Source organism: Hemiscyllium ocellatum, chromosome 11 (genome assembly GCF_020745735.1).
Source record: "Hemiscyllium ocellatum isolate sHemOce1 chromosome 11, sHemOce1.pat.X.cur, whole genome shotgun sequence".
Taxonomy (NCBI): Eukaryota; Metazoa; Chordata; class Chondrichthyes; order Orectolobiformes; family Hemiscylliidae; genus Hemiscyllium; species Hemiscyllium ocellatum.
The window spans coordinates 64,526,028-64,553,338 of NC_083411.1; the positions used below are offsets into that span (position 1 = coordinate 64,526,028).

General features: G+C 40.7%; 1 protein-coding gene across 1 annotated transcript in view; it reads right to left on the reverse strand.

Annotated features, from left to right (window-relative positions):
- Positions 1–21,073: 21,073 nt before the first annotated feature.
- LOC132820041 (sodium- and chloride-dependent neutral and basic amino acid transporter B(0+)-like) overlaps positions 21,074–27,311 on the reverse strand; it is a 62,305-nt gene continuing 56,067 nt past the window's right edge. The window contains exon 14 of the mRNA XM_060831961.1: positions 21,074–21,211. Coding sequence (XP_060687944.1) covers positions 21,074–21,211 — 138 coding nt within the window. The remainder of the gene's footprint in view (positions 21,212–27,311) is intronic.

The window sequence follows — 27,311 nt, forward strand, 5'->3', positions numbered from 1 at the left end:
ACCTTACTCTTGTTGTAACCTCTTTTATAAAAACTTGTTTAATTCCCACTTTTGGGGAGTGTGCAACCTTCGTCCATCCTCCAACCTTCGAGAAGCAGTTTGAGTAGACAGCTGAAAGGATCAATGCATGAAGTTACTTGTGGGAATGGTTTGCACTATCAGTAACTACATGGCTGAATGGAGTATGAAGAAATATATAGTGAGCTTATCAAAAAAGTGAGATGATAATCATGGGGACTTTTAATCTACATGTCAACCAAAATGGTTGAAATGGACAAAGTTCCTAGATGAAGATTTGTCCAAATATTTTCATTAGTAGTTACTTGGAACAGACTTTCTAGATCCATCTGGAGACCATGCAACATTTATCTGATATTGTGCAATGAGATAGGATTAATTAATGACTTCATATTGAAGGCAGCCCGAGGTGGCATTGACCATAATATGATTGAATTTTACACTCAGTTTGAGGAAAATATGGCTGGGTTCAAGATGAGTATCTTAAATTCAAATAGTTGCAATTATGAGGACATGAACATAAAGCTAACTGAAGTGAACTGGCAAATAAGGCTGATGCATAGGTTAATGGAGGTGCAGTGGCATTCCATCTAAAGGATATTTAAACAATATACATAACAGATATATTACAATCAGAAAGAAGGGTGGAGCAAACAGATTGTTCAGATATGGGTTACCAATCAGTCAGGTGTGGAGAGAGGATCAGATGTATAATTGAATTTCAGAGAAGTGTAAGAAAAATATGCAGCAATGTTAGAGGAATTCAACTATGCAAATATTAAAGAGGATTGTTTTAACGTGAGTGGCAGGGAGGGAGAAATATTCCCAAATTACCTCCAAAAGTACCTCGACAGACCAACAGAAGAGAGAACAGTTCTGAGCCTAATATTTGTATACGAGGCCAGGCAGGCAGAAGGCATATAAATAGGAGAGCATTTTGGAGATAGTGACCACAACTCAGTTATATGTAGGCTGGTTATGGAAAAAGATAAGAATGGGCTGAGTATAAAAGTTCTAAACTGCACAGATAACTTTACTAAGCTATGATAAAATTTGACCAAAGTGAACTTGGAGCAGTTACTTGCAGACAAAACTATGTGAGAAGCATTCAAGCAAAAAATAGTGAGAGAGTACAGGCCAAGTATGTTCCCATAAAGACAAAGCATGGTACCAAGACTGGAGGACCCAGGATATCATGGGACATAAATGTTAGGATTTTTTTTAAAAAGAGACGCTTATAGCAGACAGCAAGAGCTCCCTAAAGGAATATAAAAGGCACAGAGAGGCTTTAGAAAATAAATTAGGAATGCAAATAGAGTGCATGAGGAAGCATTGGCAAGTAGAATGGAGGAAAACTCAAATGTTTTCTTAACTGTATTAAAACAAGAGAATAGCTAGGAAAAGAAAAGGATGCTTTAGGGATCATGCAGATAATTGGAAGTCATGGCTAATGTTCTCAATAAATACTTTACATCAGTCTTTCTGATGGAAAGAATGACACAAATACACATTAGGGTGGAGGACAGTGAAATATTAGAAGAAATTAACATAGAGAGTGAGGGAACAGGTACTAGCACCTGACAAAGGAGCTGTGTTAATGAAACTTCTATGATTTCAAATAAACCTGTTGAACTATAACATGGTGTCATTTGACTTTGTCCACCCCAGTCCAACACTGGCACCTCCACATCAAGTAATAGCAGAGTTAGCAACTTGAAAAGTGGATAAGTTTGCAAGCCCAAATGAAATCTATTCCAGCTGTTGAGCCTGGCAAAGGAGCAAGTATCAAGGACCCAGGCAATAATTGTCAAATATTCTCTTGCCACAGGTGAGATCACATGGTCTTGCTTTTCCGGTAATTTCTGACTTTGTTGGTGAGGACACATAGTCTCCTTCTGTGTTAGAAGCCTCTATTAGCATCAAGCAATCATAAAATAATCAGAGATGAGTGACAGGACAGAAGATTGGGCAGAGTATTTTTAAAAATTAGTTTAAAGAGGGAAAATTTAAAATGAGCTAAAAATTACCATATTCTTATCAGACCATAAGGCTGCTCTCTCATGAGAGAGAGAGAGAAAGAGAGATATGAATTATAGTGGTTTAGCCTAAGAGTTATTATGCCTCAGGTGAAGGGAGAGGTTTAGAAGGAGAGTCCGTCTTGTTAACTTCAGCTTGTGCAGGAATTGAACTCATGCTGGTGACATCATTGTGTATTGTAAAACAATCATCCAAGCTAACCATTCAAAGTTAGCTAGAAATATTACAGAAAATAGGAAGAGTTTCTACGGACACTTTAAAAAGGAAAAGTATTTATGATGTGAGCACAGGTAATATATAAGGTAAGCCTAGTAAGTTAATAATGCAAAATAAGGAGTTGACAAATGATTTGATCAGGCATTTCACGAAAAACAAAGTAACACCCCAGAGTGGGGGAAATTTTTTTTTTAATGACCAGGAAGGTGGTACTGAATAAGTCGTTAGAGCTATGGGTTGACAATCCACGAGTCCTAACAGACTTTATCCTGAGTCTTAAAAGAAATGGCTAGTGAGATAGTTGATGCATCAGATTTAAATATTGCATGATCCCTAGATTTGGTAAAGATTCCAACAGGTTGGAATGTTCTGAATGGAACTTCTTTATTCAAACAGGGAAGGGTACAAAGAGAGGATGCTATTAAGTTATACACTACTTAGCTTATCATCTGTCATTGGGAAGGTGTTAGAAGCTATTATTAAAGGTTTTATAGTATGGCACTTAGAAAGTTATGCTAATCAGACAGAGTGAACATGGATTTATAAAAGGGAAGTCATGTTTAAACAATTGATAAGGAGATTGTGTTGTAAATATGGAAGAACCAGTAGACATACTAAACGTAGAGACATTTGATAAGAGTTCATATCAAAGGTTATTCACAAAAATAAAGGCTCATGGTATCGTTGGTAACATATCAGCATGGATAGAAGATTGACTAACAGAAAACAAAAAATAGACATAAATGGATCATTATCTGATTAGTAAGATGTAATGAGTGATATGCAATATGGATCAGAGCTGAAGCCTCAGTATTTTATAGTTTATATAAATGATAAAGGAACTGTAAGCATGGTTGCTAAATTTGCTGATGACACAAAGGTAGGTAGGGAAAGAGTGGCACAGTGGTTAGCACTGCTGCCTCACAGCACCAGGGACTCATTTTCAGCCTTGGGTGCCTATCTGTGTGGAATTTGCATGTTGTCCCATGCCTGCATGGGTTTCCTCCAAGTACTCAAATTTCCTCCCGTAGTCCAAAGATGTGCAGGTTAGATGGATTTGCCATGCTAAAAATTGCCTTTTAGTGTCTAGGTATGTGCAGGATACGGGGTTAGCCATGGTAAAAACTTCATGTGGGGTTACAGCAATGGGTGGGATGCTCTATGAAGGATCAGTGTGGACTTGATGGGCCAAATGACCTCTTTCTGCGCTGTAGGGATTCTATGATTCAAAAATAAGTTGTGAAGAGGTAATAAGGAGGCTATGAAGAGATACAAATAGATTAATTGTGTAGGCAAAGATCTGGGAAATGAAGCATATTGCTAGAAAAGATGAAATTGTCCATTTTGGCATGAGGAATGGAAAAGAAGCATATTATCTGAATGGTAAGATACTGCAGATACATCTGAGATACAAAGGGATTTCAGTATGTACATTGCATGAATCACATAATTTTATAATGCAGGTGCAGCAACTAATTAGGAAATCTATTGCAAGGGAAAATGAATACAAAAGTAGGAAGATTATGCTTCAATGATCCTGAGCCATTGGTGAGGCCACATCAGGATTACTGTCTTTTGGATTGATCTGCTTATTTTTAATGAAGGAGCAGTCAGAAAGGGCTTACTGAACCAATAGCTGGAATGCCCAAGTTTGTATGAGAAAAGATTGGATAGCTTAGGCTTCTATCAGCTGGAGTTTAGACAAGAAAGAGATCCAACAAGTCCATACTGACCCTCTGAAGAGTATCCTACCCAACCCATTCCCCTACCCTATTACTTTACATTTATCCCTGACTAATGCACTAATCTACACATCCATAGTCAACTTTAGCATGGCCAATACACCTAACTCACACATCTTTGGATTGTGGGAGGAAGCACACACAGACACAGGGAGAATGTGCAAACACCACACAGACAGTCACCTGAGACTGGAATCAAACCCAGACCCCTGGCACTGTGAGGCAGTAGTGCTAACCATTCAGTCTCCTGCCAACTTGATTGGAACATAAAGTCCTGAGGGGTCTTAATAGGATGGGTACGCAAAGGATGTTGCTGCTTGTGGGAGAATCTAAACTGGGGACACTATTTACAAATAAGGGATCATCCATTTAAAACAGAGATAAGCTTTTTTTTCTCTCGAGATTTGTGAGTCATTAGAACTTGCAGCTTCACAAGATGGTGAAAGCTGAGTCCTTGAATATCTTTAAGATGGGGGTAAATAGATACTCGAGAAGCAAGGTGGTGAAGATTGTAAGTTGTAGGCAGAATGGGGCATATTCAAATCAGCCATGGTCTATTGAACAACACAACAAAATCAGAGGGCTGAGCTGCCTAATCCTGCTGTGAATTTGTACATTCACATGTCCATATGTAATTCTTGTATCTGATGGTAAAAATCACACAACACCAGGTTATGGTCCAACAGATTTATTTGGAAACACTAGCTTTCGGAGTGCTGTTCCAAAGTTCTGAAACCAACATGGTCATTCTAAAAGATGAGAGACTTAACAAACAATCCATGTCTTTTTCAATATATAATTTCAGTTACATCACTATAAATTTGCTATAAATTCTATGTCCTACGATCTTAAATTCCACAACCACCTGATGAAGGAGTGGTGCTCCAAAAGCTAGTGTTTCCAAATACACCTGTTAAACTATAACCTGGTGTTGTGTGTTTTTTAACATTCCAACACCGGCACCTCCAATCATGGCTTGTATCTCATAGAGTCATAGAGATGTACAGCATGGAAACAAACCCTCCAGTCCAACCTGTCCATGAAGACCAGATATCCCAACCCAATCTAGTCCCACCTGCCAGCACCTGGCCCATATCCCTCCAAACCCTTCCTATTCATATACCCATCCAAATGCTTCTTAAATGTTGTATTTATACCAGCCTCCACCACTTCTTCTATCAGCTCACACACCACCCTCTGTGTGAAAAGGTTGCCCCGTAGGTCTCTTTTACATCTTTCCCCTCTCACCCTAAACCTATGCCCTCTAGTTCTGGACTCCCCAACCCCAGGGAAAAGACTTTGCCTATTTACCCCATCCATGTCTCTCATAATTTTGTAAACCTCTATAAGGCATTATCTGATGATTTGCTTGCTGATGTCAGCACTCATTTTTGGATTCTTCAGTCAAACTTAGAATTTCTGGTTGAAAAATCATAAAAGATTTGGTTACAAAAATCTTTATGGTTTCATATTCAGGGTTCAGCAATGCAGCAAATATACAGGTTCAGCAGAAGGTATTGGAAGCATGGTCAGCAATGAACCCAAATATACATATTTTACTGAATTACAAAAAGCTGAATGATGCTTCAACGTCAATTTATACATAAGAATAATACAGAGTTATAGAGTCATACAGCATGGAAACAGAGTCTTTGGTCCAACTAGTCCATGCTGACCATGTTCCCAAACTAAACTAGTCCCATAGTAATCATTTGTCAACATAATTCAAAATTGTATCCATAAAAATAAAAGCATGTGTAGCAATGTAGTTAATTGCCTGATATGGCTAGAAATACGATTGCCAACAAAACAAATGTGGTTCTACAATAATGATGTACTTAAATGAACTTTCCACCTTTAACCCAAACTTCCTGGATGTTACATAAGTCCATTTTCTAGATTCAGATCAAAGCATTGAACAAAGCAATCCTTATTTCCAATGTTGGTAACTATTCTCATGAAACATTCTAGTTTTGTTCAAGAACTTTGAAAGCTATTGCCTAAGGCATTTTAAGTAAGACATTTGTGAAATAGTAGTACATCTTGACAGAATTTGCTAAAGGTCTAGCTAGCCTCTTGCGGCACAAAGTAAAAGGCAGTTCACTGTGAAATTGCCAGACTGACAGCATATGTGCCAGAAAACACTGCTGTACATAATCGAGCTCAATATAATCTCAAGGCGACAAACTTGTCTAGGTAATTTTGGTTTCCCAACCAATGCCAAATTAATTAATTCCTAAACAAAGTTGGTTTGTCCAAGAAAATTGATTAATTTAACATCCTTAAAGCTCTTAATCACGCTAACATTTGTTCAAATTGGTTTTGTATTTTTCTCCCAATTTTCCACTTGCTTTTTTAGAGATGTAAAGTTTTGCTATAGTGAAGTAGCAAAAAGCTGGTGCCTGACTCACTCCACAACCTCCTGCAAGTGTCCATTCTGCACAGGTCATTCTAAGCAATTAAGGACTACATTCTACTTGAAAATACATTTATAATTTGGCACTGAAACAATGACATTTTTCTCCTCTTGTCTCCTGCGGAGAGGTTGCTGACCATTTGTTTCCACCCTGTACTGGAAATTGCTACGGTGGGTTTTGGACTCAGGCTTTCTGTCATTTATATGTCATGAACTACTTCTCTCACCATTGCACCATGATCCTCGGAGCAATGTTGGGGAGCTCATTATGAACAAAAGGGACTTCACAGAATCTCTACTAACCCAATAAATATCACTGATCTCTATCTCATTGTTATTTGTGGGACCTTGTTGAACATAAAATACAACATTAGATATCCTTTAAATATGTTTTACCAATTATAAAGTATATTGGGAGGTCTCAAAATCGTGAAAGAAAGAATAAAGATGCAAATAGCTCTCTTAGATCATTTAACACAATGACAGAATTCTGCCTCAACTCATTCTTCAAAGTAATTATTTTTCCATTTATGGAGAGTTATTCAATAAGTAGAGCACGGACTGACACTATATTGAGTCATTTTAAGACTTAAGAATTAAACAGCCGAATTAACTGTTTGTATGTGAATACAAGTCATCGCTGTAGTCTGCTAGCTGTTTACTTTATTGTTGAGAAAGCTAACACAATATTTTGGATTAAGCATCTATCTCTCATGGTATAAGAATAGCTTATCTGCATTCCCTTTTAATTATTCAAATGTAGCATTTTAGACAGTAATCTCTCCTCTGTCACACTTGATCTAAGCTAATTGTGCAAAAATGGTCACAGCTGATTGGTTTTCATTCAAATCTGTCTCAATGAATTTTTTTGAAGCAACAATGAACTGCAAATGCTGGAAAACTGAAACAAAAACAGAAACCGAAATTGCTGAAGGAAGTCAGCAGGACTGGCAGCAACTGTAGAGGCAACATAGAGTTAACATTTCAGCTCCAACAAGCTTTCTTCAGCCTACCTGAAATGTTAACTCTGTGTTGTCTCCAAAGATTCTGCCAGACCTGCTGAGTTTCTCCAGCAATTTCCATTTCTGCTTGTCTTTCAGATTTTCACCATCTACAGTTCATTGATGTTTTGAAAACTTCTATTGAGGCAATGACCCATCTTCAGTGGTCCTGAAATATTAACTCTGCTTTCCGTCTACAGATGCCGCCAAACCTTGTGAGTTTCTCCAGCAACGTCTGTCTGACATTGACATTTAAAATTGTCTTCTATGTCATTATTTATTCTCCATATTTCCATATCATCCACATCTCCAACCAAAGTATGTAAACAGGAAGATTTACATGATTTATTACAATTTTGGGTGACATATTATAGGAAGGAAGTGAAAAACACATTAGAGATAACACAGAAATAGTTGACAAGAATGGCTCCAAGGATGAGTGACTTCGGTTATAAGGATAGATTGAAGAAGTTTGGATTATTCTCCGAAGGGAAAAGAAAGCTAAGAGGAGATCAGGGAAAATTGTTTCCATTCATAAAAGGAACAAGATCAGAAGCACATCGATTTAAAGTGATTGCAAAAGAAGCAAAGGTGAAGTCAGGAAAAGCTTTCTTCACTCATTGAGTATTGAAGGTTTGGAATGTACTGCCTGGAAGTGGGTGGGATTCAGTTAAGAGATTAGATGATTATTTGGAATAAAACAATGTATAAGGGTATGGGTGTACAGCAGCAGATTGGCACTAGGTAATGATACTTGTTTAAAGAGCTGGTGCATGCAAGATCTATGGACTTTGTCTCCCTGTTCTCTTTCTTAATTCAATAATAAAATGTCTGTCTACTCTTCTTATATCCAAGAACAAAAATACAGCAGACACAATCAAGTGATTTTCCTTTTGAGATAAGATTACAACAGTAATAGGATTCCTGTAGGATTTCTACTTGCTACCAACCCTGCTGTGAGTACAGCACATTAGATTGCAACTTGTGGTGGTAAGATTCTAGGCAAAAATTCCGGTTGTTCCCATGAAAATGGGATGATATTGCAATGGTATATCCACTGCAATACTACTAAAGTAGGAAGTTCATTTAAGACAACCCCCAACGTACCCCTAAGATAACATTTTAGGTAGGACATAAGCTTTGAGGTTATGAATACTTGTGGTGGCAGACAGAATACCAGTTGGGTTGCCTCTCTTCAAGCAGTGAACTAGCAGGCCTTCTGAACCCCCATTCATTGTGTGGTTCCTTAACAGAAATGGAACCAGAAGGCAGGAAATCTAATGTCCCTACTCCACAAGCTCATTGGCCTGGTGGGATGGTCAAATGCTGTTGACATGTTGGAGCAGAGCCTTCGAAAATTTAAAGCAGTGTGGGCTGGAGTGAGATTGTGATGGAAAGTCTCCATCAATTTTTGGCCACTCTATCACAGATCTTGGGTAAAAAATCAAGCCTGATAAAAGCAATTTCATAATTGACCTATTCAGGAAACAAAGCTAATTGTTTGATTTACCGACTGACTTTACTTGGAACCAACATTAATTTCAAGAATCTCAAAGTGAATGCATTTTTTTTTGCTACAATGAATGCATAACTGGATATTTCCTCGTGATATAATTTGCTGGCAAAAAGAGGTACAAGTTTGACTTAGCATGTGCACCATCATTGGAGATTCATCTGTGATGTATTACTGTATGTCAATATCCCAGACATAACACATGAAAATCACACTCCAAATATCACACACTTTATGTTGTGTGTTCTCATAACACATAATCAGAATGCTCACAGCTTATAAATTGAAATATGAAAATTTTAATGAAAGATCATGTTAATAGGATTGAAGATGGTAATGAAAACCCTGTTCTGATGTCAGAAAAGAGGAGATTTCTACAAGGTTTCCTTCTGGAAGACACTCAGAAGCATTTCTACTACTTCCCAGCTCAGACTAAAGTTCTTGTGTCCTGCTACAGCTGGCGGTGAACATTGGTGGCCAATTACGTACGCAACCAAAGTACGATGGTTCACTAGCATTCACACCCACTATGATGGAGGAGGCCAGAACGTTAGTGAAAAAGACAAGGCAAAACAATTTGTAACCAACTTTAGTCAGAAGTACTGTGTGGATGAGTAACCTCAGCTTTGGCCTGCAGAAGGTTCTAGCATAGTAATGGCAATCCTTAGCCATCAAGATCCTTAGCAATCAAGAAATGACTGAAGGCAATGAATGCAACAAAAACAATAAGCCCTGGCATCACCCCACTGTAGTCCAGAAGACTTGTTCCTGAACTAGCCTGAGATAAGTAGTTCCAGTGCAGTTGGAAAACTGCCAACTATCCATCAATGTGGAAAATTGACCAAATGTGAAAAATCAGGAAAATTTCAATCTGGTCAATTACCTTCCTATTAGTTTCATCTTAATCATCAGTAAAGTGAAAGAAGTGTTATTTACTCAGCCTGTAGCTGCTCACTGATACATAGTTTGGGTTCACCGGGACCACTCAACTCCAGACCTCTTTACAGACTTGGCCCAACTAGGTACAAAAGGACTGTATTTCAAAGGTGAAGAAAGGGTACATGTTCTTGACATCAAAGGAGAAATTGACTGAATCAAGAAACCCTAGCAAAATTGAAAGAAACTGTAAATTAAGGGGAGCTATCCATTGGTTGGAGTTAAACATAACACAAAGAAGGATTTGTTGTTGGAGTCTAAGTATCTTAACACCAAGCTATCACTCTATGAGATCAGCATGTCCAACCACCTTCAATTACTTCATCAATCAGTTTGTCTTCATCACAAAATCTTAAATGGGATGTTCGTTGATAATTGTGTAATATCAATACCATTCATGACTCTTCAGGTATTGAAGCAGATCATGTCCATATGCAAGATCTGAACATATTTAAACTAGCTGAAAATGTGTTGCTGGAAAAGCGCAGCAGGTCAGGCAGCATCCAAGGAACAGGAAATTCGACGTTTCGGGCATAAGCCCTTCATCAGGAAACGTCAAATTTCCTGTTCCTTGGATGCTGCCTGACCTGCTGCACTTTTCCAGCAACACATTTTCAGCTCTGATCTCCAGCATCTGCAGACCTCACTTTCTCCTCGAACATATTTAAACTAGGCCTAGTATGTGGCTAGGTAACATTATTGACACTCCAGTACCATGCAATGGAAGTCTCCAGCAAGAGAAAGTTTAACCTACTCCCCGTAGTATCCAATGACATCATCATCACTGAAACCCAGCCTTCAACACCTAGAAATTTAAGTGGACCAGCAATTAAAATACCATTGCTACAAGAGCAGGGCAGCGGTTGAGAATTCTGTGGTAAATAATTCCACATATCCTGTCCACTATCTACAAGGCACAAGTCAGGGCTGTAATGAAATACTCCCTACTTGTCTGGATGAACTTTGATATCATTCAAGCAACTCAATACTATCCAGGTCAAAGCAAGTCACTTGATTGGTGCACCATCTCCCAGCTTAAATATTAACTCCTTCCACCATCAATGCACAGGAGTAGAGTGAGAAGTGTATCAACTACAACTTGCATTGCAGCAACTCAAAACTGATCCTGCAATGACATCTTCCAAACACACATGTCTACCAGCAACATCCATCACCTAGATGAACAAGGACAATCCCATTTGAACACCCTCACCAGCAAGTTCCCTCCAAATCCATACCACTTCTGACTTTAACCTATATCACCATTTCTTGACCACGGCCAGGTTAAAATCACAAATCATTTCTTATCACCCTGTGGCTATATTTACATTACAGGGATTGCAGCAGTTCAAGAAGTCAGATCACCACTACTTTCTCAAGGACAATTGGAAATGAACAATAAATATTGGTCTTGCCAGTAACACTCACATGCCATAAAAGATTTGTTTTTTTATTTAAACAGCCCCAAGGAGCAGTTTCAAAGCAATACATGAGGAACTATCTTCCAGGGATCATGCCTTGCTGTATTACATGCAGCTAATGGGGAAGGAGCGATGGTCTCATGGTGGTAGAGGAAGAGACTACAGCAGCAAGCCAACTACAATTTCAGCCCATGTCATAAATTGACTGAAACACCAACAACAAATAATATGGATCTTTAATAGTGTTCTCAGATTCAGATGATAGATTGTGTTAATCAGTTAACTATTTTTTTAATTTAGTGTGATATCCATTGCTTTGGATTGAAGCAATGATGCAGCAATTACATTTTTACTGAATTAATTGAAATGATGGGAGAGCCAATTGTTTTCCTTAATATTTTCTGTCACATTGCGAATATATTATCTGTCAAAAATCATCAAAGAGTCACAATTATGTTTTTAGGCAAGAGTGATTCAGCTATCACAAGTGCTCTTAAAATTCTGTTATATACCATGCTCCCTAATTGCTCTTGGCAGTAAAATGATGCAGTTTTGAATGTCTTCTCTTTTTAACCAACCAGCCAATTCTCTACTGAAGATTTTATTGATGCTATCTAGATGAACTATTCATTATTGGAGGTACAATAAATACAGTACCTCCATTTAAAATCTGAGGCTTTACTTGAAAACATATCAAATTTAAACCCATAGTCTTCCATAAAGTCATGTTGGTCTGTGCTCTAGATTTTCAGAAATACTTGGTTAATTAGTATTTTATAATTCTTCACTTTGCTCCTCCATGCATACTTTGTACTGAAGATGTTTTGCTGGAATTTGGTTTAATAAATCCTTGCAGATAATTCTCTACTCAGCCATGAAGGGAAAGTGACTCATTGTGACTAGCAGCAGTCTGAATTCTTGTTGAGTTGTTTAAGCAGTGTAACCCTGATCCAGTTTCGGAAGTGTATCCGTTCTTGCACTCATGAAATATAGTAAGCTCCTATGGATGTTGTTAACATTGTTTTTGCTTTAACATCTTCATCAAATGGTTGTTCTTCAATCCAAGGGTTGTGAATCTTAGTAATTCTCTGCTGCAGGGCATTAAGTTATCTCCATTGTTGAATAAATTTAAGACAGACATAGACATATTTAGTCTCTTGAGAATATGGAGATATGGGAAGCAGGCAGAGAAGTGAAGTCACACTCCAAGATCAGTGATGGTTGTATTAAATAACAAAATAGGCTCAATGGCCTATAAGGTCTACTCCTTTACATATTTCTCATGTTGTGTTAATAAAATTATGCCAATATATCCCTTCAACATTGCACATTTTACTCTAACTTCATTCCCATTTGGTGGCTTCCCTCTTCCCACAACCTTTCCGCCAACACTCCAGCTCCTGACTTATCCATCAAGATCCTCTTCAGTCCCAACTCTATTCCCAGTCTCTGTACTTATTGTTAAAATCCCTCATGTCTATTGCCAATAGTGGGGACTTTAGCTTCTTCTCACACTCGATCTGCCTCCTGTCTTGCCTCAGTCTTGCTCCCAGCCTGGCTTCTGCCTGGCTGCCAGGCTTGTCTCCCACCTTTACTCCTAACCTTACTCATGATTTCAATCTCAGTCCCTATCTGCTCAACCTGAAAATCCAGTTCCTGTTCTCACCCTCTGTCCTTACCTTTAGTATCTCTTATGTCTATTGCCACTATCAGAGACTGGTTGCTACTATTCCATTGTGAACATGCATTGAAGTCCTGGGATCTATCTAATAGCAGAAGTAGATCAATGCAAGTAACACCTTGGACCAAATCTGATCTGATTTGTATTCTTGTTCATTCCTTTAAGCATCCAGGTAGATGTTTATTCATTAATTTTCCTCATGGACTCTTGTAATTTGCTTTTGCAGATACGATTGCCCTTAGATATATCATCTTCCTACTGTCCCAAGATTGCAACAACAACTTGGGGAAAGAAATGGACTTGTGACATTGTTACTGAGGTCGTGGAACCAGGGGCCAGGTAATATTCTGGGGGCTTGGGTTCAAATTCCTTCTTGACAGATGCTGAAATCTGAGTTTTCATTTAAATATAAAATTGAAAGTCACTAATGATGACATGAAACCACTACTAATGCCCTTTAAGGATAGAAAAATATCACCCTTATCTGGTCTGGCCAATGTGTAAATGCAACAATGTACTTGACTCGTAACTGCCCTCAAAATAGTTTAGCAAATTACTCACTCGTATCAATTGGTAGAAAGTCTCAAATAAGAAGTGAAGCTAGATGGGCTAAAGCACCAGAAATGACAATGGCAGTCTCAGCCTTGTCAATTCTATGAAGTCTTCCTTATTTACTTCTGAGGCTAGTGTTAAAATTGGGAGAGCTGCCTCAGAGACTGGTCAAACTGATAGTCATACTCATGGCATCATGCATTGCACAAAATATCCCAAACAATGTCATCACCATCTCTGGTATGACCTGTTCCAGCAGCTGGACCAACCAACTGTCATGAAAGCAGGGACATACAGTTAGAAGGCAGTTGCCTTGGGAGATATCAACATTGATGCTGAATGCAATGAAGTAAAACAAAATCACTTTAGACGTGGGCATGGACAACTCCAGCTGATTCTCACATACCACACCCTCCCTTGACTCACTGCCCCCCAGCTGATGAATCAATACTTATACACATTGAACATTACCTTGAGTAAGCACTAAGGGTGGCCAAGAGCTAAAATATATAGCTGCTAGATAGGGTCTGCAAATGTTCCAATGAAGTCAATAAGAGTGAAAAACATACTCAATCCATCCACACCAAACTGCCTGCTACAGGTATCCTTGACCACGACAGTATCATTAAGAGTGACCATCCCACAGTCCATGAGGAGACAAAGTCCCATCTTCACATTGAGGATACGTTGCATCATGTTGTGTGCCATTACAATCATGTTAATTGGATATACTTTGAATGGATCTAGCAACACAAGACTGGCCATCTATGAGGTGTTGTGAGCGAGATTTGCAGAGTTGCATTTCAACACAACCTGCAAACTCATGGTCCAACATTACCCTGCCTCAGCCAATTCCATCAATTAATCCTAGTTCAATGAAGAGTGCAGTTGGACATGACAGGAGCCAAAACCAAGTCATCAACCTGGTGAAGCTACAAAAGAAGACTACTTGTTTGCTAAACAGCATCAGCAGCAATTGATAGACAGAGTTAAGGAATTCCATAACCAATGAATCAGATCGATACAAAAACATAAATTGCTGCAAAAGCTCAGCAGATCTTGCAGCACCTATTGAGAGAAATCAGAGTTAACGTTTTGGGTCCAGTGACTCTTCCTCAGAACTGATGACAACTAGGAAAATGTTGGACGAGGCAGTAAGGAGTAAACAATAGGTGCGCATAGAGGCCAAAGACAGAAAAGGATAGTTGGACAGGTGAGGGAGTGTATAACAGTCAGGCTAGGAGGATGAATAGCTGGTAATGGAGACTGTTAGTGGCTAATAACACGTTATGTATAATAACAGACTATGTGATAAAAAGGCTCAGATCTAAGCGCTGCCAGCCTACCAAAACAATCCTGAATGGTGATGGCCAAATAAACAATTCACTGGAGGAAGAGATTTCATAAATAGCCCCATCCTTAATGATGGGTGGAGCCCAACACATCAATGCAGAAGACAAGATTGAGGCATTTGCCAAACCATCAGCCTGATATATCGAGTGGATGATCTATCTTGGCCTCCTCCGCAGATCTCACAGATGCTGTACTTCAGCCAATTCAGTTCACTCCACATGATATATCAAGAAATGCATTAAGGCATTGGATAGGGCAAAGGCTATGGGTTTTGAAAAGAATTTAGTAATATTACTGAAGACATAGTCAAGAATTTGCAATAGCCCGGCCATGCTGTTCCAGTACAAATGCAACACTCGCACGTGTCTGCCAACATGGAAAAGTGCCCAGAAATGTCCCACACAAATAGCAGAACAAATTGAAAATGGCCAATTAAAACCTTATCAGTCTTTTCTCAATTATCAATAAAGTGCCGGAAGGTATCATCAACAATGCTATCAAGCAGTTCTCTTGCTTAGCAATAATCTAGTCACTGAAAGTTTGAGTTCCATCAGGACCACTTGGCTTTGACCTCATTACTCCCAGGAATACTCTCCCTAGGTACACCTGTAATTTTAGCCTGAACTACAACACCACTTCCCTTCCTTTCTTGTCCTCCTTTCTATCCTTCCTACAGCATCTATACCCTGGAACATTAAGCTGCCAGTCCTGCCCTTCACGGAGCTGTGTCTCTGTAATAGCTATGATATCCTATTCCCATGTTCCCAACCATGCCCAAGGTCATCAGCTTTACCTATCAGGCCTCTTGCTTTGAAATAAATGTAGTCTCATTCATCAGACTAACCTTGTTCTCTGCCTTGCTCATGCCTGCCTTGACTATTTGAGTTGCTCCTCCTCTCAACTGTACCAGCCTTCACCTTATCTCTTTTCTCAGTGCCTCTTTGCATGCTCAAAACCTCCCACTACCCCCAACCCATCTATCCACCCAAACAAATCCTTTATGGGTCTTACACCTCCTGAGTAGCACTAGCAAATGTCCCCATCAGGATATAGGTCCCCTTCAAATTCCAGTCTAGATCAATTGCATCCATATATTTTGAAATAATCTCGGGATAAGGAATTACTCATTTTTATTAATTCATTCAGAAATGGAGTTGTGGCAGAGATCCAGTTTTAGAAAGCTAAAATAATGCCTATGTTTAAAACATAGCATGTCATAGAATCATAGAGATATACAGCAAGGAAACAGACCCTTCAGTCCAACTCATCCATGCCCAGATATCCTAACCTCATCTATCCCATTTACCATCACTTGGCCTGTATCCCTCTAAACCCTTCCTATTCAGATACCCATCCAGATGCCTTTTAAATGCTATAACTGTATCCACCTCCACCACTACCTCTAGCAGCTCATTCCATACCCACACCATCCTCCGTGTGAAAAGTTGTCCCTTAGGTCCCTTTTATATCTTTTCCGTCTCACCCTAAACCTATGCCCTCTAGTCGTGAACTCCCTCAACCCAGAGAAAAGTCTTTGCCTATTTATCCTATCCATGCCCCTCGTAATTTTATAAATCTCTAGAAGGTCACCCCTCCGCCTTTGACACTCGAGGAAAAGCAGCCCCAGCCTATTCAGCCTTTCCCTATAGCTCAAACCCTCCAACCCTGGCAACATTCTTGTAAATCTTTCCTGACCCCTTTCAAGCAATGATAAATCAATCCATTTGCATCAGTGCAAGAATAAATAATGGAATCCTTAGTAGAGAAAGAAGAGCAGGACATATAGAGTAGCTATGAATAGTTGGCTTGAATGTCAAAGGGAAAAGTTTGTTTGACCAAACTTGTAGAAAGTTTTGAGGAGGTCATAGAGTAAATGGGCAGTAATGTAATGGGTACTGATATAGAACAGAAGAAGCAACACGGCTGCTTGTGAATGGCCAGTTTTGTGCTAAGTGACCCAGCAGGGATTTGCCAGAGTGATTAACTCTTTGGGAATAAATTGGCAAGGAGGACCCTGAATGGGGAGATGGTCAGAGGGTATGATTCAATCCAATGATCCAAGGAGAGCAGGATCCAAGCTTGTGAGAATGGGGTGAGTGAACTGTCAGAAGAGGCAGTCGGGAGAAGTATGCTGTGTGCATGTGAGTGTACACTAAATAAATGGAAAACTTGAAGATCAAAAGGTTATGGAGGAATGGGGGTGAATTAAAATTATGGTTGCTTTTCCCCTCTTGATTTGGAGACAGGTATCGTTTGAGGTAATGATTTCCCTTTTTGTCCAGTTTTGAAGTAAGCCACAACACGCTGCCCAAACTGTACCTTTATTTTTTGAGTTTCAATCTTGGAAATAAACCCAAAGCAAAATCTTTAAGATGGGGTTTATTAATAAACATGCAAAACATGGAGGAACAAACTCTGCTACTTCATTCACACACACAAATACAGTGAAGAAGGATAGAGAAAGAAAAATAATTGCAAATTGAATTTCATGAAAAGTTATTACATTGGTATTAGTTCACATGATTTAGAGTCCAATTGGTCAAGAACCAAATTGGGAATCTTCATTTGGTTAATCTTACTGCAATTCTTTTTCTGAGTTGGGATACAGGTGGATGGCAATTAAGAGTGCAGTGGTATTTGGCATGCTCAGAGAATTAGTCCACCATGGCTGACTAAGTCTTCAATTTATTTTTCTGAATAAGAGACTTTTGGGAGAGATAGAGATGGAGAGAAGGCTTTTTCACTGCTAAAGTTTGGAATTACAGTTCTTGTAAAACAGCAATTGATATCAGAAGTCAAAACTGCATATGTAAAAAGGGCTCAAACAGCCCGGTTTCAGTTGTGTGATAGGGTGGTTTCTGCTAAGCCAGTCAGATAAACTGGTAGTTTGACCGTCCACATCAAAACTGTATGGGATGAGGGATGGATTCATGGGCAGATTCATGGATGGATAGTGTCACAGATGAACAGATCGATGGATGAATTCACATACAGACAGAACAATGATGTGATGGATTTATGGGCAGATATACAGATGGAAAGATTCACAAAGATGTGGATGGATCGCCAGCTAGATTCATGGAGGGAAACACAGATTTAAGGATGGATTCGCAGATAGGTGCATGAAATAATGTACTGATTGATTCTCAGAAAGTGGGTCAAATTTCCAGGCAGATGGACTTGGTAGACAGTTGGTTGGATTCATGATTGGATGGTCAGATTCAATGACAGGTGAATTCATAGATGTATTCATAGACGGATGGGTTCATAGACTGATTCATGGATTGCTGGAATAATTATGGAGAGACTGCAACAAAGACTGCAACTAGACTATTCCTGGGATGACAGGACTGATATATGAAGAGAAAGTGGATTGATTAGGACTATATTCACCATCGTTTAGAAGGCTGAGTGGATATCTGATAGAAACCTATAAAATGCTAACAGGATTAGACAGGGTAAATTCAGGAAGGATGTTCCCAATGACCAAGAAATCCAGAACCAGGGCTCACAATCTGAGAATACAGACGAGGTCATTTAGGAATTAGATGAAGAGAAACTTCTTCACTCAGAGAGTGGTGAGCCTGTGGAATTCTTTGCCACTGACAGTGATTGAAAAAAATCCATTCAGTGTATTCAAGAAGAAGTCAGATATAGTTCTTAGGACTAAAATGCTCAAAGGGAAAAGTAGGAAGAGGATACTGTCTGTGCCTGTGAAGTTTGCTTTCTCCAATGCATTGACATTCACTCCTAGTATCTGCCGTCTGGCCAAATCTCTACTGGTTATTCTACTGTCTTTAGGATTTTTGAACCACAGGAGCTGAAGAGAATCTGCTGACATCTTGTGGTAAGGTTGATCCTCCTGTCTTATGTTGATCTGTTTTGCTTCCAGATTTTTGCTTCTCTCACCATCTAAATGGCTTTCTTGAAAAGTTTCTTTGGACCACAACAAAACTGAAAAAGACTTACCAGTAATCCATCAATAATTCTATCTCCAATGAAGGGTGATTTCAAGGCTTCATAGTCATATTTTTCCATTACTATGTAGAGATCACTAAATAAATTACTCATAGATTTCTCTGGAAGCTGAACACCTGATAAATATTGTGTTTTCAAGAATTTAATTTGTTGGACAGTGATTTTTAAAACCTTGCAGAATTTCATTAAGTGTATCTGATGCAACTTTTATGAGCAACTTGGTACATTAGATCATTGAATATAAAAGTGTATTTGTTCGGTTTCTGATTAAGTATCTAGTTTGGAGGCAAAATCAATATCTTAAGAACAGTTATTGGCAAGGTGCCAATTTTATGTACTATTTGGCCCATTTCTGAAATGACATCTTGCTGACAGTACTATTCCTGCTGCCTTGTCTTCCTGATATGATTATTTAGCTTCCTTTTCATTTAATGATACAAAATCTCAATGTCTCCTTATCTTAAAGGATTTGTATTTTTTTTAGATTAGATTACTTACAGTGTGGAAACAGGCCCTTCGGGCCAACAAGTCCACACCGAAACGCCGAAGCGGAACCCACCCATACTCCTACATTTGGCCCTTACCTAACACTATGGGCAATTTAGCATGGCTAATTCACCTGACCTGCACATCTTTGATTGTGGGAGGAAACCGGAGCACCCGGAGGAAACCCACGCAGACACGGGGAGAATGTGCAAACTCCTCACAGTCAGTCACCTGAGATGGGAATTGAACCCGTGTTTCTGGCGCTGTGAGGCAGCAGTGCTAACCACTGTGCCACCGTGCCGCCTTGTATGTTGCTGTATAACAAAGCTGCTACTGTGTATAGCTGTGCAGGAGGATTTTCTCATGCTTGTGTTGTCAAAATAGATGATTCACACCTTGTTTGCAAGTGTAATGAATGGGTCCCCCTTCTTTTAGATTGGATTAAATTCACTACGGTGTGGAAACAGGCCCTTCGGCCCAACAAGTCCACACTGACCCTCCAAAGAGAAACCCACCCAGACCTATTCCCCTACATTCACCCCTGACTAATGCACCTCACACTACTGGCAATTTCGCAAGGCCAATTCTCCTAACCTGCACATCTTTGGACTGTGAGAGGAAACCGGAGCACCCGGAGGAAACCCATGCAGACACAGGGAAAATGTGCAAACTCCACACAGACAGTTGCCCAAGGCAGGAATTGAACCCGGGTCCCTGGCGCCGTGAGGCAGCAATGCTAGCCACTGAACCACCGTGCTGCCCAGTAGACATTTCCCATTCTCTTCAGAGCTGCATGTGGGGTTAAAGACAATCCCAATCACTTTAATGTGTTCTACCAGATGAATCTCACTCTGTTGATTTTGTCTTGTGAAACATTGCGATGCGTTTATCATCTTAAAGTTATAGCTGAAGATACCTTCAAAGCTCACCGGAACCTGCACCACTGCTCATCATGTTAGAGATTACTCATACTATCAAACCATCAAGGCAGGTTCACTGCCAACATATCCTTCCTGGCAGGGATTTGCAGGGCTCATTTTATCAAGTGTGGTCGAGGGAAAACACTTGGTCCTCCAACAAACACAGGCCTTTGTCTTAACCAATGTGTCATTTATTACATGTTAGCAATAGGTACATATTCCACTGATATGGTAGACATTGTCACAGAGACTGTAAAGAGGATTTCAGTGGTAGGTTTTATTAATCAAGCTACTATTCTTCCACCCAAATCAGAATGATGATATTGATATGACCGTTCTTAATGCAATCCTCAGCATTAACCCTTTCTGCACCTTCTATGACTAATATCATTTTGAATCAGATTCTGCTGCATCAAATCTTCCCTCATCCTGTAGTTAATTGGTGGGAACCCAGGCAGTGCAGACTGTAAGTGGGGGCTGTGAGAGCAGGAGCTAATGTCCACAATGTACAGAGACTGGAATCCTGTGTATTATCACCAGGACGCAGGGAGGAACATGACTGAACACTCATGATGCAGGAACTTGAATGCTCAGTAATTCTCACCAGCCCCATCCTGCCCCAAATTGATGCCCATGTTTACAGTGGGCACAGGAAACTTCAGCAAATCTTATCCCTGGGTCTTGGCTGAGGTGCTGACTGATCAAGGGAGCACTCCATGAAGTGACACTGATTGTACTCCAGAATGGCTGTGGAATTTCAGGACCAATGTTTACCAATTGAACAGGAATTTTCCTTTGCGTTGTTACTTCTCAGGAATGACCAGAAGGTGCACACAGTTTGGGTCTTCTGTAGAGTCAGGCTTCTTCCTGTATCTTTCCCCTCTGTGTTGTTCCAAGTAGGGACCCCAATCAGGAGCTGATGTGCAAGCAGCAGATATTTTCTGTGAATGGAAATGTAAAATGTTTGATCATTTCTGTTGGATTTTCACCCACTGTTAAGTGGAAAAGAAATCTGGTTTCCAATCAGATTATTCCGACACCTGATGATTCACACTATAGCAAACAATATTTCATGACAAAGATTATCCTCTCATCCAGACACTTCAATTGATCCTGTTGTGCACTGGCAGTGAGACACACGGAAAGAAACGGACTTTTCACAGACAATCAGTTTGATGCAATGACCTTAGTGCAATTCATTAAATGTTAAAGGTCAGAGACATGGTGAGATGAAGAGGTTTAGGGAGGCAATTCCAATGTTTAAGGTTAACCCTGCTGAATGCACAGTTACCAATGGGAGAGTGAGTGAAATGGTGAGTGTTGCAACAAATGTCAGAATTGTAGGAGTGCAGGTATTTTGATGGTTCACACAGTTGGAGGAGGGTACGAGAGAGAGGATTTGCTCAATGATACAGGGGTGAAAATTTTAAAAGTGTGATGTTGGATTAGCGTCTCATAGTGATCAACAAGGACAGGGCTGGCAGATGAACAAGGCCTGGTGTGGTTTAAGCCACAGTGCTATGGAGAAGCATGGATTCACTTAAGGTGGAAGACGGGAAACATGAGCACCAGTAGCCAGTCAATTAACCTACAAATTATAAAGACAATGACCAGGATTTTTCGGATAGCAAGGTTTTCTGTCCGACAACCCGAAGACTTGGTGGGGAATATATCCGTACAGGTTATGGCTGTGCCAGAGTCACTTCAAGCTGCTCAGAGCATCAAATGATTGGATATGGGATTTTTATCCTCCATTTTGTGCATTTTCCTTGAACAAAACTGCCTGCCAATCTGACTGACCAGCAGTGCCACAGGGAGTAATGGTCACTGCTGGCACCAGAAGCAACCTCCAGAATCAAAGTGCTGGAGTTCCACAGGGGGAGCCAGTAGTGAGGTCACATGACAGGAAATGGGAGCGAAGGTCCAGGGAGAGTAGGGAGACTCGACAGCAAGGTCAGGAATGCAATGAATATCTGGATAGGCTGGGACGTTGAGCTGGTCTCATTGAGAGAGTCAGCCATCTCCTTTTCTGAGCCTTCCTGTTCTCCCCTTACCACGCAAACCCACAATTGCAGGGGAATATTAACTGATGCTCTAGGCTTTGCGTACACCTTATAATGTTGTAGGCCAGACACAAGCATGGGATGGCAAACGAGGAGACTGTATGGGCCCTCCTGCCTACTAGCGCAGGACTGTAAGAACTTGCTGTTTACAACAACCTCAAAGACCAACCTCCTAACCATTGCATTAGGGGTTTAGTATCCTGTAAAGATGTCACACAGCAGCTTTTCATTGGGAAGAGATACCACAGTGTAAGCTGAATTAAGAAAAACAGAAATTCTTGGTGAATTGGGCAAAACCCGAAAACCGAACACTGTTTACATTAGAAATACTTGCAGAGAAGCAAATGATGTAGACTGACTAGCATTAATGATAAGGATTACAGAATAGTTTATCAAATAATCCTTTAGATGTATTGTTGAGAAAAGACACATTTTTCAAATCCTTTTGTCCTGCATTTATTGGGACATTTTGCAAGAATCCCAACCAAATCAAGGTGAAAAGTAAATTCTGCCATCTGAAAGGAGACTATTGATTAGTTGCTAAATGAATTCTGATTGGCAGAGATGTTGCCGTGGAGAATGCACCCACTAATGCTGATTGACAATTAACTGCCAGGTTTTGATTAGAGAATGTGGAATTTCACACCATGGAGAGGAAGAGGCTGAGGGGGATTTCACTAAAGTTCACAAAATAATGAGAGGTCTGGGCAGAGCAAACAGGAACAATTAGCTCAATCTCATTAAATCTGTGCTGTTTAGACCTTGATGTTTTGATTGATTTGCAAAAGTAGCAAATAGAGTCATAGAGATGTACAGCACAGAAACAGACCCTTCAGTCCAATCGTCCATGCTGGTCAGATATCCCAACCTAATCTAGTCCCATTTGCCGGCATTTGGCCCATTTCCCTCAAAACCCTTCCTCATCATAGACACATCCAGATGCCTTTTAAATGTTGCAATTGTACCAGCCTCTGCCACTTCCTCTGGCAGCTCATTCAAAATACGGATTACCCTCCGCATGAAAAAGTTACCCCTTACATCCCTTTTAAATTTTTCCCCTCTCACCCTAAACCTGTGCTGTCTAGTTCTGGACTCTCCCACTCCAGGGAAAAGACCTTGTCTATTTACCCTATCCAAGCCCCTCATGATTTTATAAATCTCGAGAAGGTCACCCTTCAGCCTCCAACGCTCCAGGGAAAACAGCCCCAGCCTATTCAGCCTCTCCCTGAAACTCAATCCTCCAACCCTGGCAACATCATAGTAATTTTTTTCTGAACCCTTTCAAGTTTCACAACATCCTTCCATAAGGAGGGAAACCAGAATTGCATATGATATTCCAAAAGTGGCCTAACTAATGTCCTGGGCAGCCACAACATGGCCTCCCAACTCCTATTTCAATGCTGTGACCAATAAAGGAAAGCATTCAAGACACCATCTTCACTATCCTATCTAATTGTGACTCCACGTCCAAGGAACTATGAACCTGTACCTCAAGGTCTCTTTGTTCAGCAAACCACAACCCCCCCCCCCCCCCACTACCCCCACGACCTTCCCAACAAGTGTACAAGTCCTGCTCTGATTTGCCTTACCAAAACATAAATGACAAAATGCACCGATCCTTGTGGCACACCATTGGTCACAGGCCTCCAGTCTGAAAAGCAACTCTCCATCACCACCCTCTGTCTTCTACCTTTGAGCCAGTTCCATATCCAAATAGCTATTTCTCCCTGTATTCCACGAGATCTAACCTTGCTAATTAGTATTCCATGAGGAACCTTGTTGAACACATTATTGAAGTCCATATAGATCACGTCCACCGCTCTGCCCTCATCAATCTGCTTTGTTGCTTCTTCAAAAAAACTCAATCAAGTTTGTGAGACATGATTTCCCACACACAAAGCCATTATAATTATCCCTAATCAGTACTTGCCTTTCCAAATACATATAAATCCTGTCCCTCAGGATTCCCTCCAACAACTTGCCCACCACCGATGTCAGGCTCTCTGAAATATAGCTCCGTGGCTTGTCCTTACCACCTTTCTTAAATAGTGGCACCACGTTAGCCAACCTCCAGTCTTCCAGCACCTCACCTGTGACTATCGATGATACAAATATCTCAGCAATCATTTCTCTAGCTTCCCACAGAGTTCTTAGGTAGACTTGATTAGATCCTGGGAATTTATCCACTTTTATGCATTTCAAGACATCCAGTACCACCTCTTCTTCAATATGGACATTTTTCAAGGTGTCACCATCTATTTCCCTACATTCTATATCTTCCATGTCCTTCTTCACAGTAAACACTGATGTAAAATACTTGTTTAGTATCTTCCCCATCTCCTGCAGCTCCACACACAGGCCTCCTTGCTGATCATTGAGGGGCTCTATTCTCTCCCTAGTTACACTTTTGTCCTCAATGTATTTATAAAATCCCTTTGGATTTTTCTTAAACCTATTTGCCATTGCTATCTCATGTCCCTTTTTGCCCTTCTGATTTCCATCTTAAGTATACTCCTACTGCCTCTATACTCTAAGGATTCCTTCGAACTCTGCTGTCAATACCTGACATATGCTTTCTTCTTCTTCATAACCAAAACCTTAACATCTGTAGTCATCAACATTCCCTATACCTACCAACCTTTCTTTTCACCCTAACGGGAATATACTATTTCTGGATTCTCATTATCTCGTTTCTGAAGACTTCCCATTTTCCAGGTGTACCTTTACCTGCAAACATCTGCCCGCGATCAGCTTTTGAAAGTTCTTGCCTAATACCATCAAAATTGGCCTTTCTCCAATTTTGAACTTCAACTTTTAGATTCAGTCTATTCTTTTCTATCACTATTTTAAAACGAATAGAATTATGGTCGCTGGCCCCAAAGTGCTCCCCCACTGACACCTCAGTCACCTGCCCTGCCTTATTTCCCAAGAGTAAGTCAAGTTTTGCACCTCTCTAGTCAGTACATCCACATACTGAATCAGAAGATTTTTTTCAGCACACTTAACAAATTCCTCTCCATCAAAACCCTTGATACGATGGCAGTCCCAGTCTAAGTTAAAATCCCCTACCATACCAACTCTATTATTCTTACAGATAGCTGAGATCTCCTTACAAATTTGTTTCTTAATTTCCCACTGACTATTGGTGGGGTTTATAATACAATCCCAATAAGGTGATCATCCGTTTCTTATTTCTCAATTCCTCCCAAATAACGTCCCTGGATGTACTCCCAGGAATATCCTGCCTCAGTAGAGCAGTTATGCTATCCTTTATCAAAAATGCCACTCCCCCTCCTCTCTTGCCCCCCTTTCTATCCTTCCTATAGGATTTGTATCCTGGAATATTAAGCTGCCAATCCTGTCCATCTCTGAGCCACATCTCTGTAATTGCAATGACATCCCAGTCCGATATTCCTAACCATGCCTTCCCAGTGTTGGGGTAGTTGTACTAGTGGGGTGGGCACACTAGATCGAGGGAGGGTAAAAACTATAACTGTAACAAGTGCTTCTAATACCGGGCCTGAAATGGTTAAACTATCATGATCACTGAACTGGAAACTGCTGGCCTCCTAATCTGATCAGAGGCTAGCTGATAGACAGCCTGTTAATTGACCTCTGGAATTTGTAACTGGTAGACATTGTTAATTGGATTATTTGAGGTGTCAATTGAACCATTGAAACTACTCACTTAAATGGTAATGAACTATTGTTTCTGGTAAACCATTAATTAAATAAGCGGGACCAGTGGCCCCACAATGTCTACGGGACTGCCCGCTCCGAGGCAAACGGACAGACAGCTCAAACCATCCAACCAGAGAGCGGAACGCTTTGCCCGGGAACGAGTAGCCAACAGGAAGGCCAGACGTGGACACCTGACCGGGAACACTGGCCAGCGAGGGGTATAACTGGGGCGAATTTGAGCAGAAGGGTTAGAACGCCTTCTCCAACGAATTGCATGCTGTAGAATTCGTTGTACAGTTTGCCAGTTTTGATTCTGTAAAATAAACGGTGCTCTGCTCCAAACTAAAGAAGCTGGTGCGGTCTCTCCTTCCAAAGAACTCGCAAAGATTGGAACCCCGAGGTTCCGGCCTAACATCTGGTGAGCCTGACGCGGGAAGGGAAAGAGACCACGGCAAGTTGGCCACGTTGGCGGATCAGGGGGCAGACAACCTTCGGCCGAAACCTTCTAAGGTGAGGAAGCGCCTGTTAAACCTAAGGCTTCCAGTAGTTAAATTTCTTTAGTTAGTTTCTTGTCTGCTCTCTGACCCTCACCAACCCAAAAAACTGATCAGTTTGGCAGCAGCATCGCAGAATCCTGACTGGTCAGCTACCACTAACCTTTTAACTAGTACTGGTTTGACTTTTGCGTGGCTTTCGGAGCTGAGCGCGCCCCTGTTGTTTGATTTCGCGTGGCTTTCGGAGCTGAGCGCGCCCCTGTTGTTTGATTATTTCGCGTGGCTTTCAGAGCTGAGCGCGCCCTGTTGTCTAATTAATTCGCGTGGCTTGCGGAGCCGAGCGCATCCCTGAGATTAGCTATTGCAGCGCTGACCGTACTTGACTACCTGGATCCACGTTAGTAAGCACTTGCGACTGACAAATATTGCCGCACACACTTGCTGTGAACACCAGACGAACCCCGGGGGGACAGAGGTTGGATCTCATCTTCTGAACAGGGTTATCCGCACAGACGTCTGCCTTAGACCGGTTGTTAAGAGCAGAGATCTGCCACGCGAAGGTCAGGCTTTGAAAGATGCTCTGTTTTTTACCACGGTTCCCATCAGGGGAGATCCGACATGGGGGACCTGATCTCGGACCGCCGAGGCTGTAACGCCTCGGAGCATGTTACTAAGACAGAGGGCAGGGGACTGCGACAGGCTGAGACGGGGATACAGAGACACCGACAGTATGCGTGGCTTGGCATGTATGCGGGTGACAACCAGTGTGGGGCCGGCCCAGTGAGAGAGAAAGAGTGAGTGCT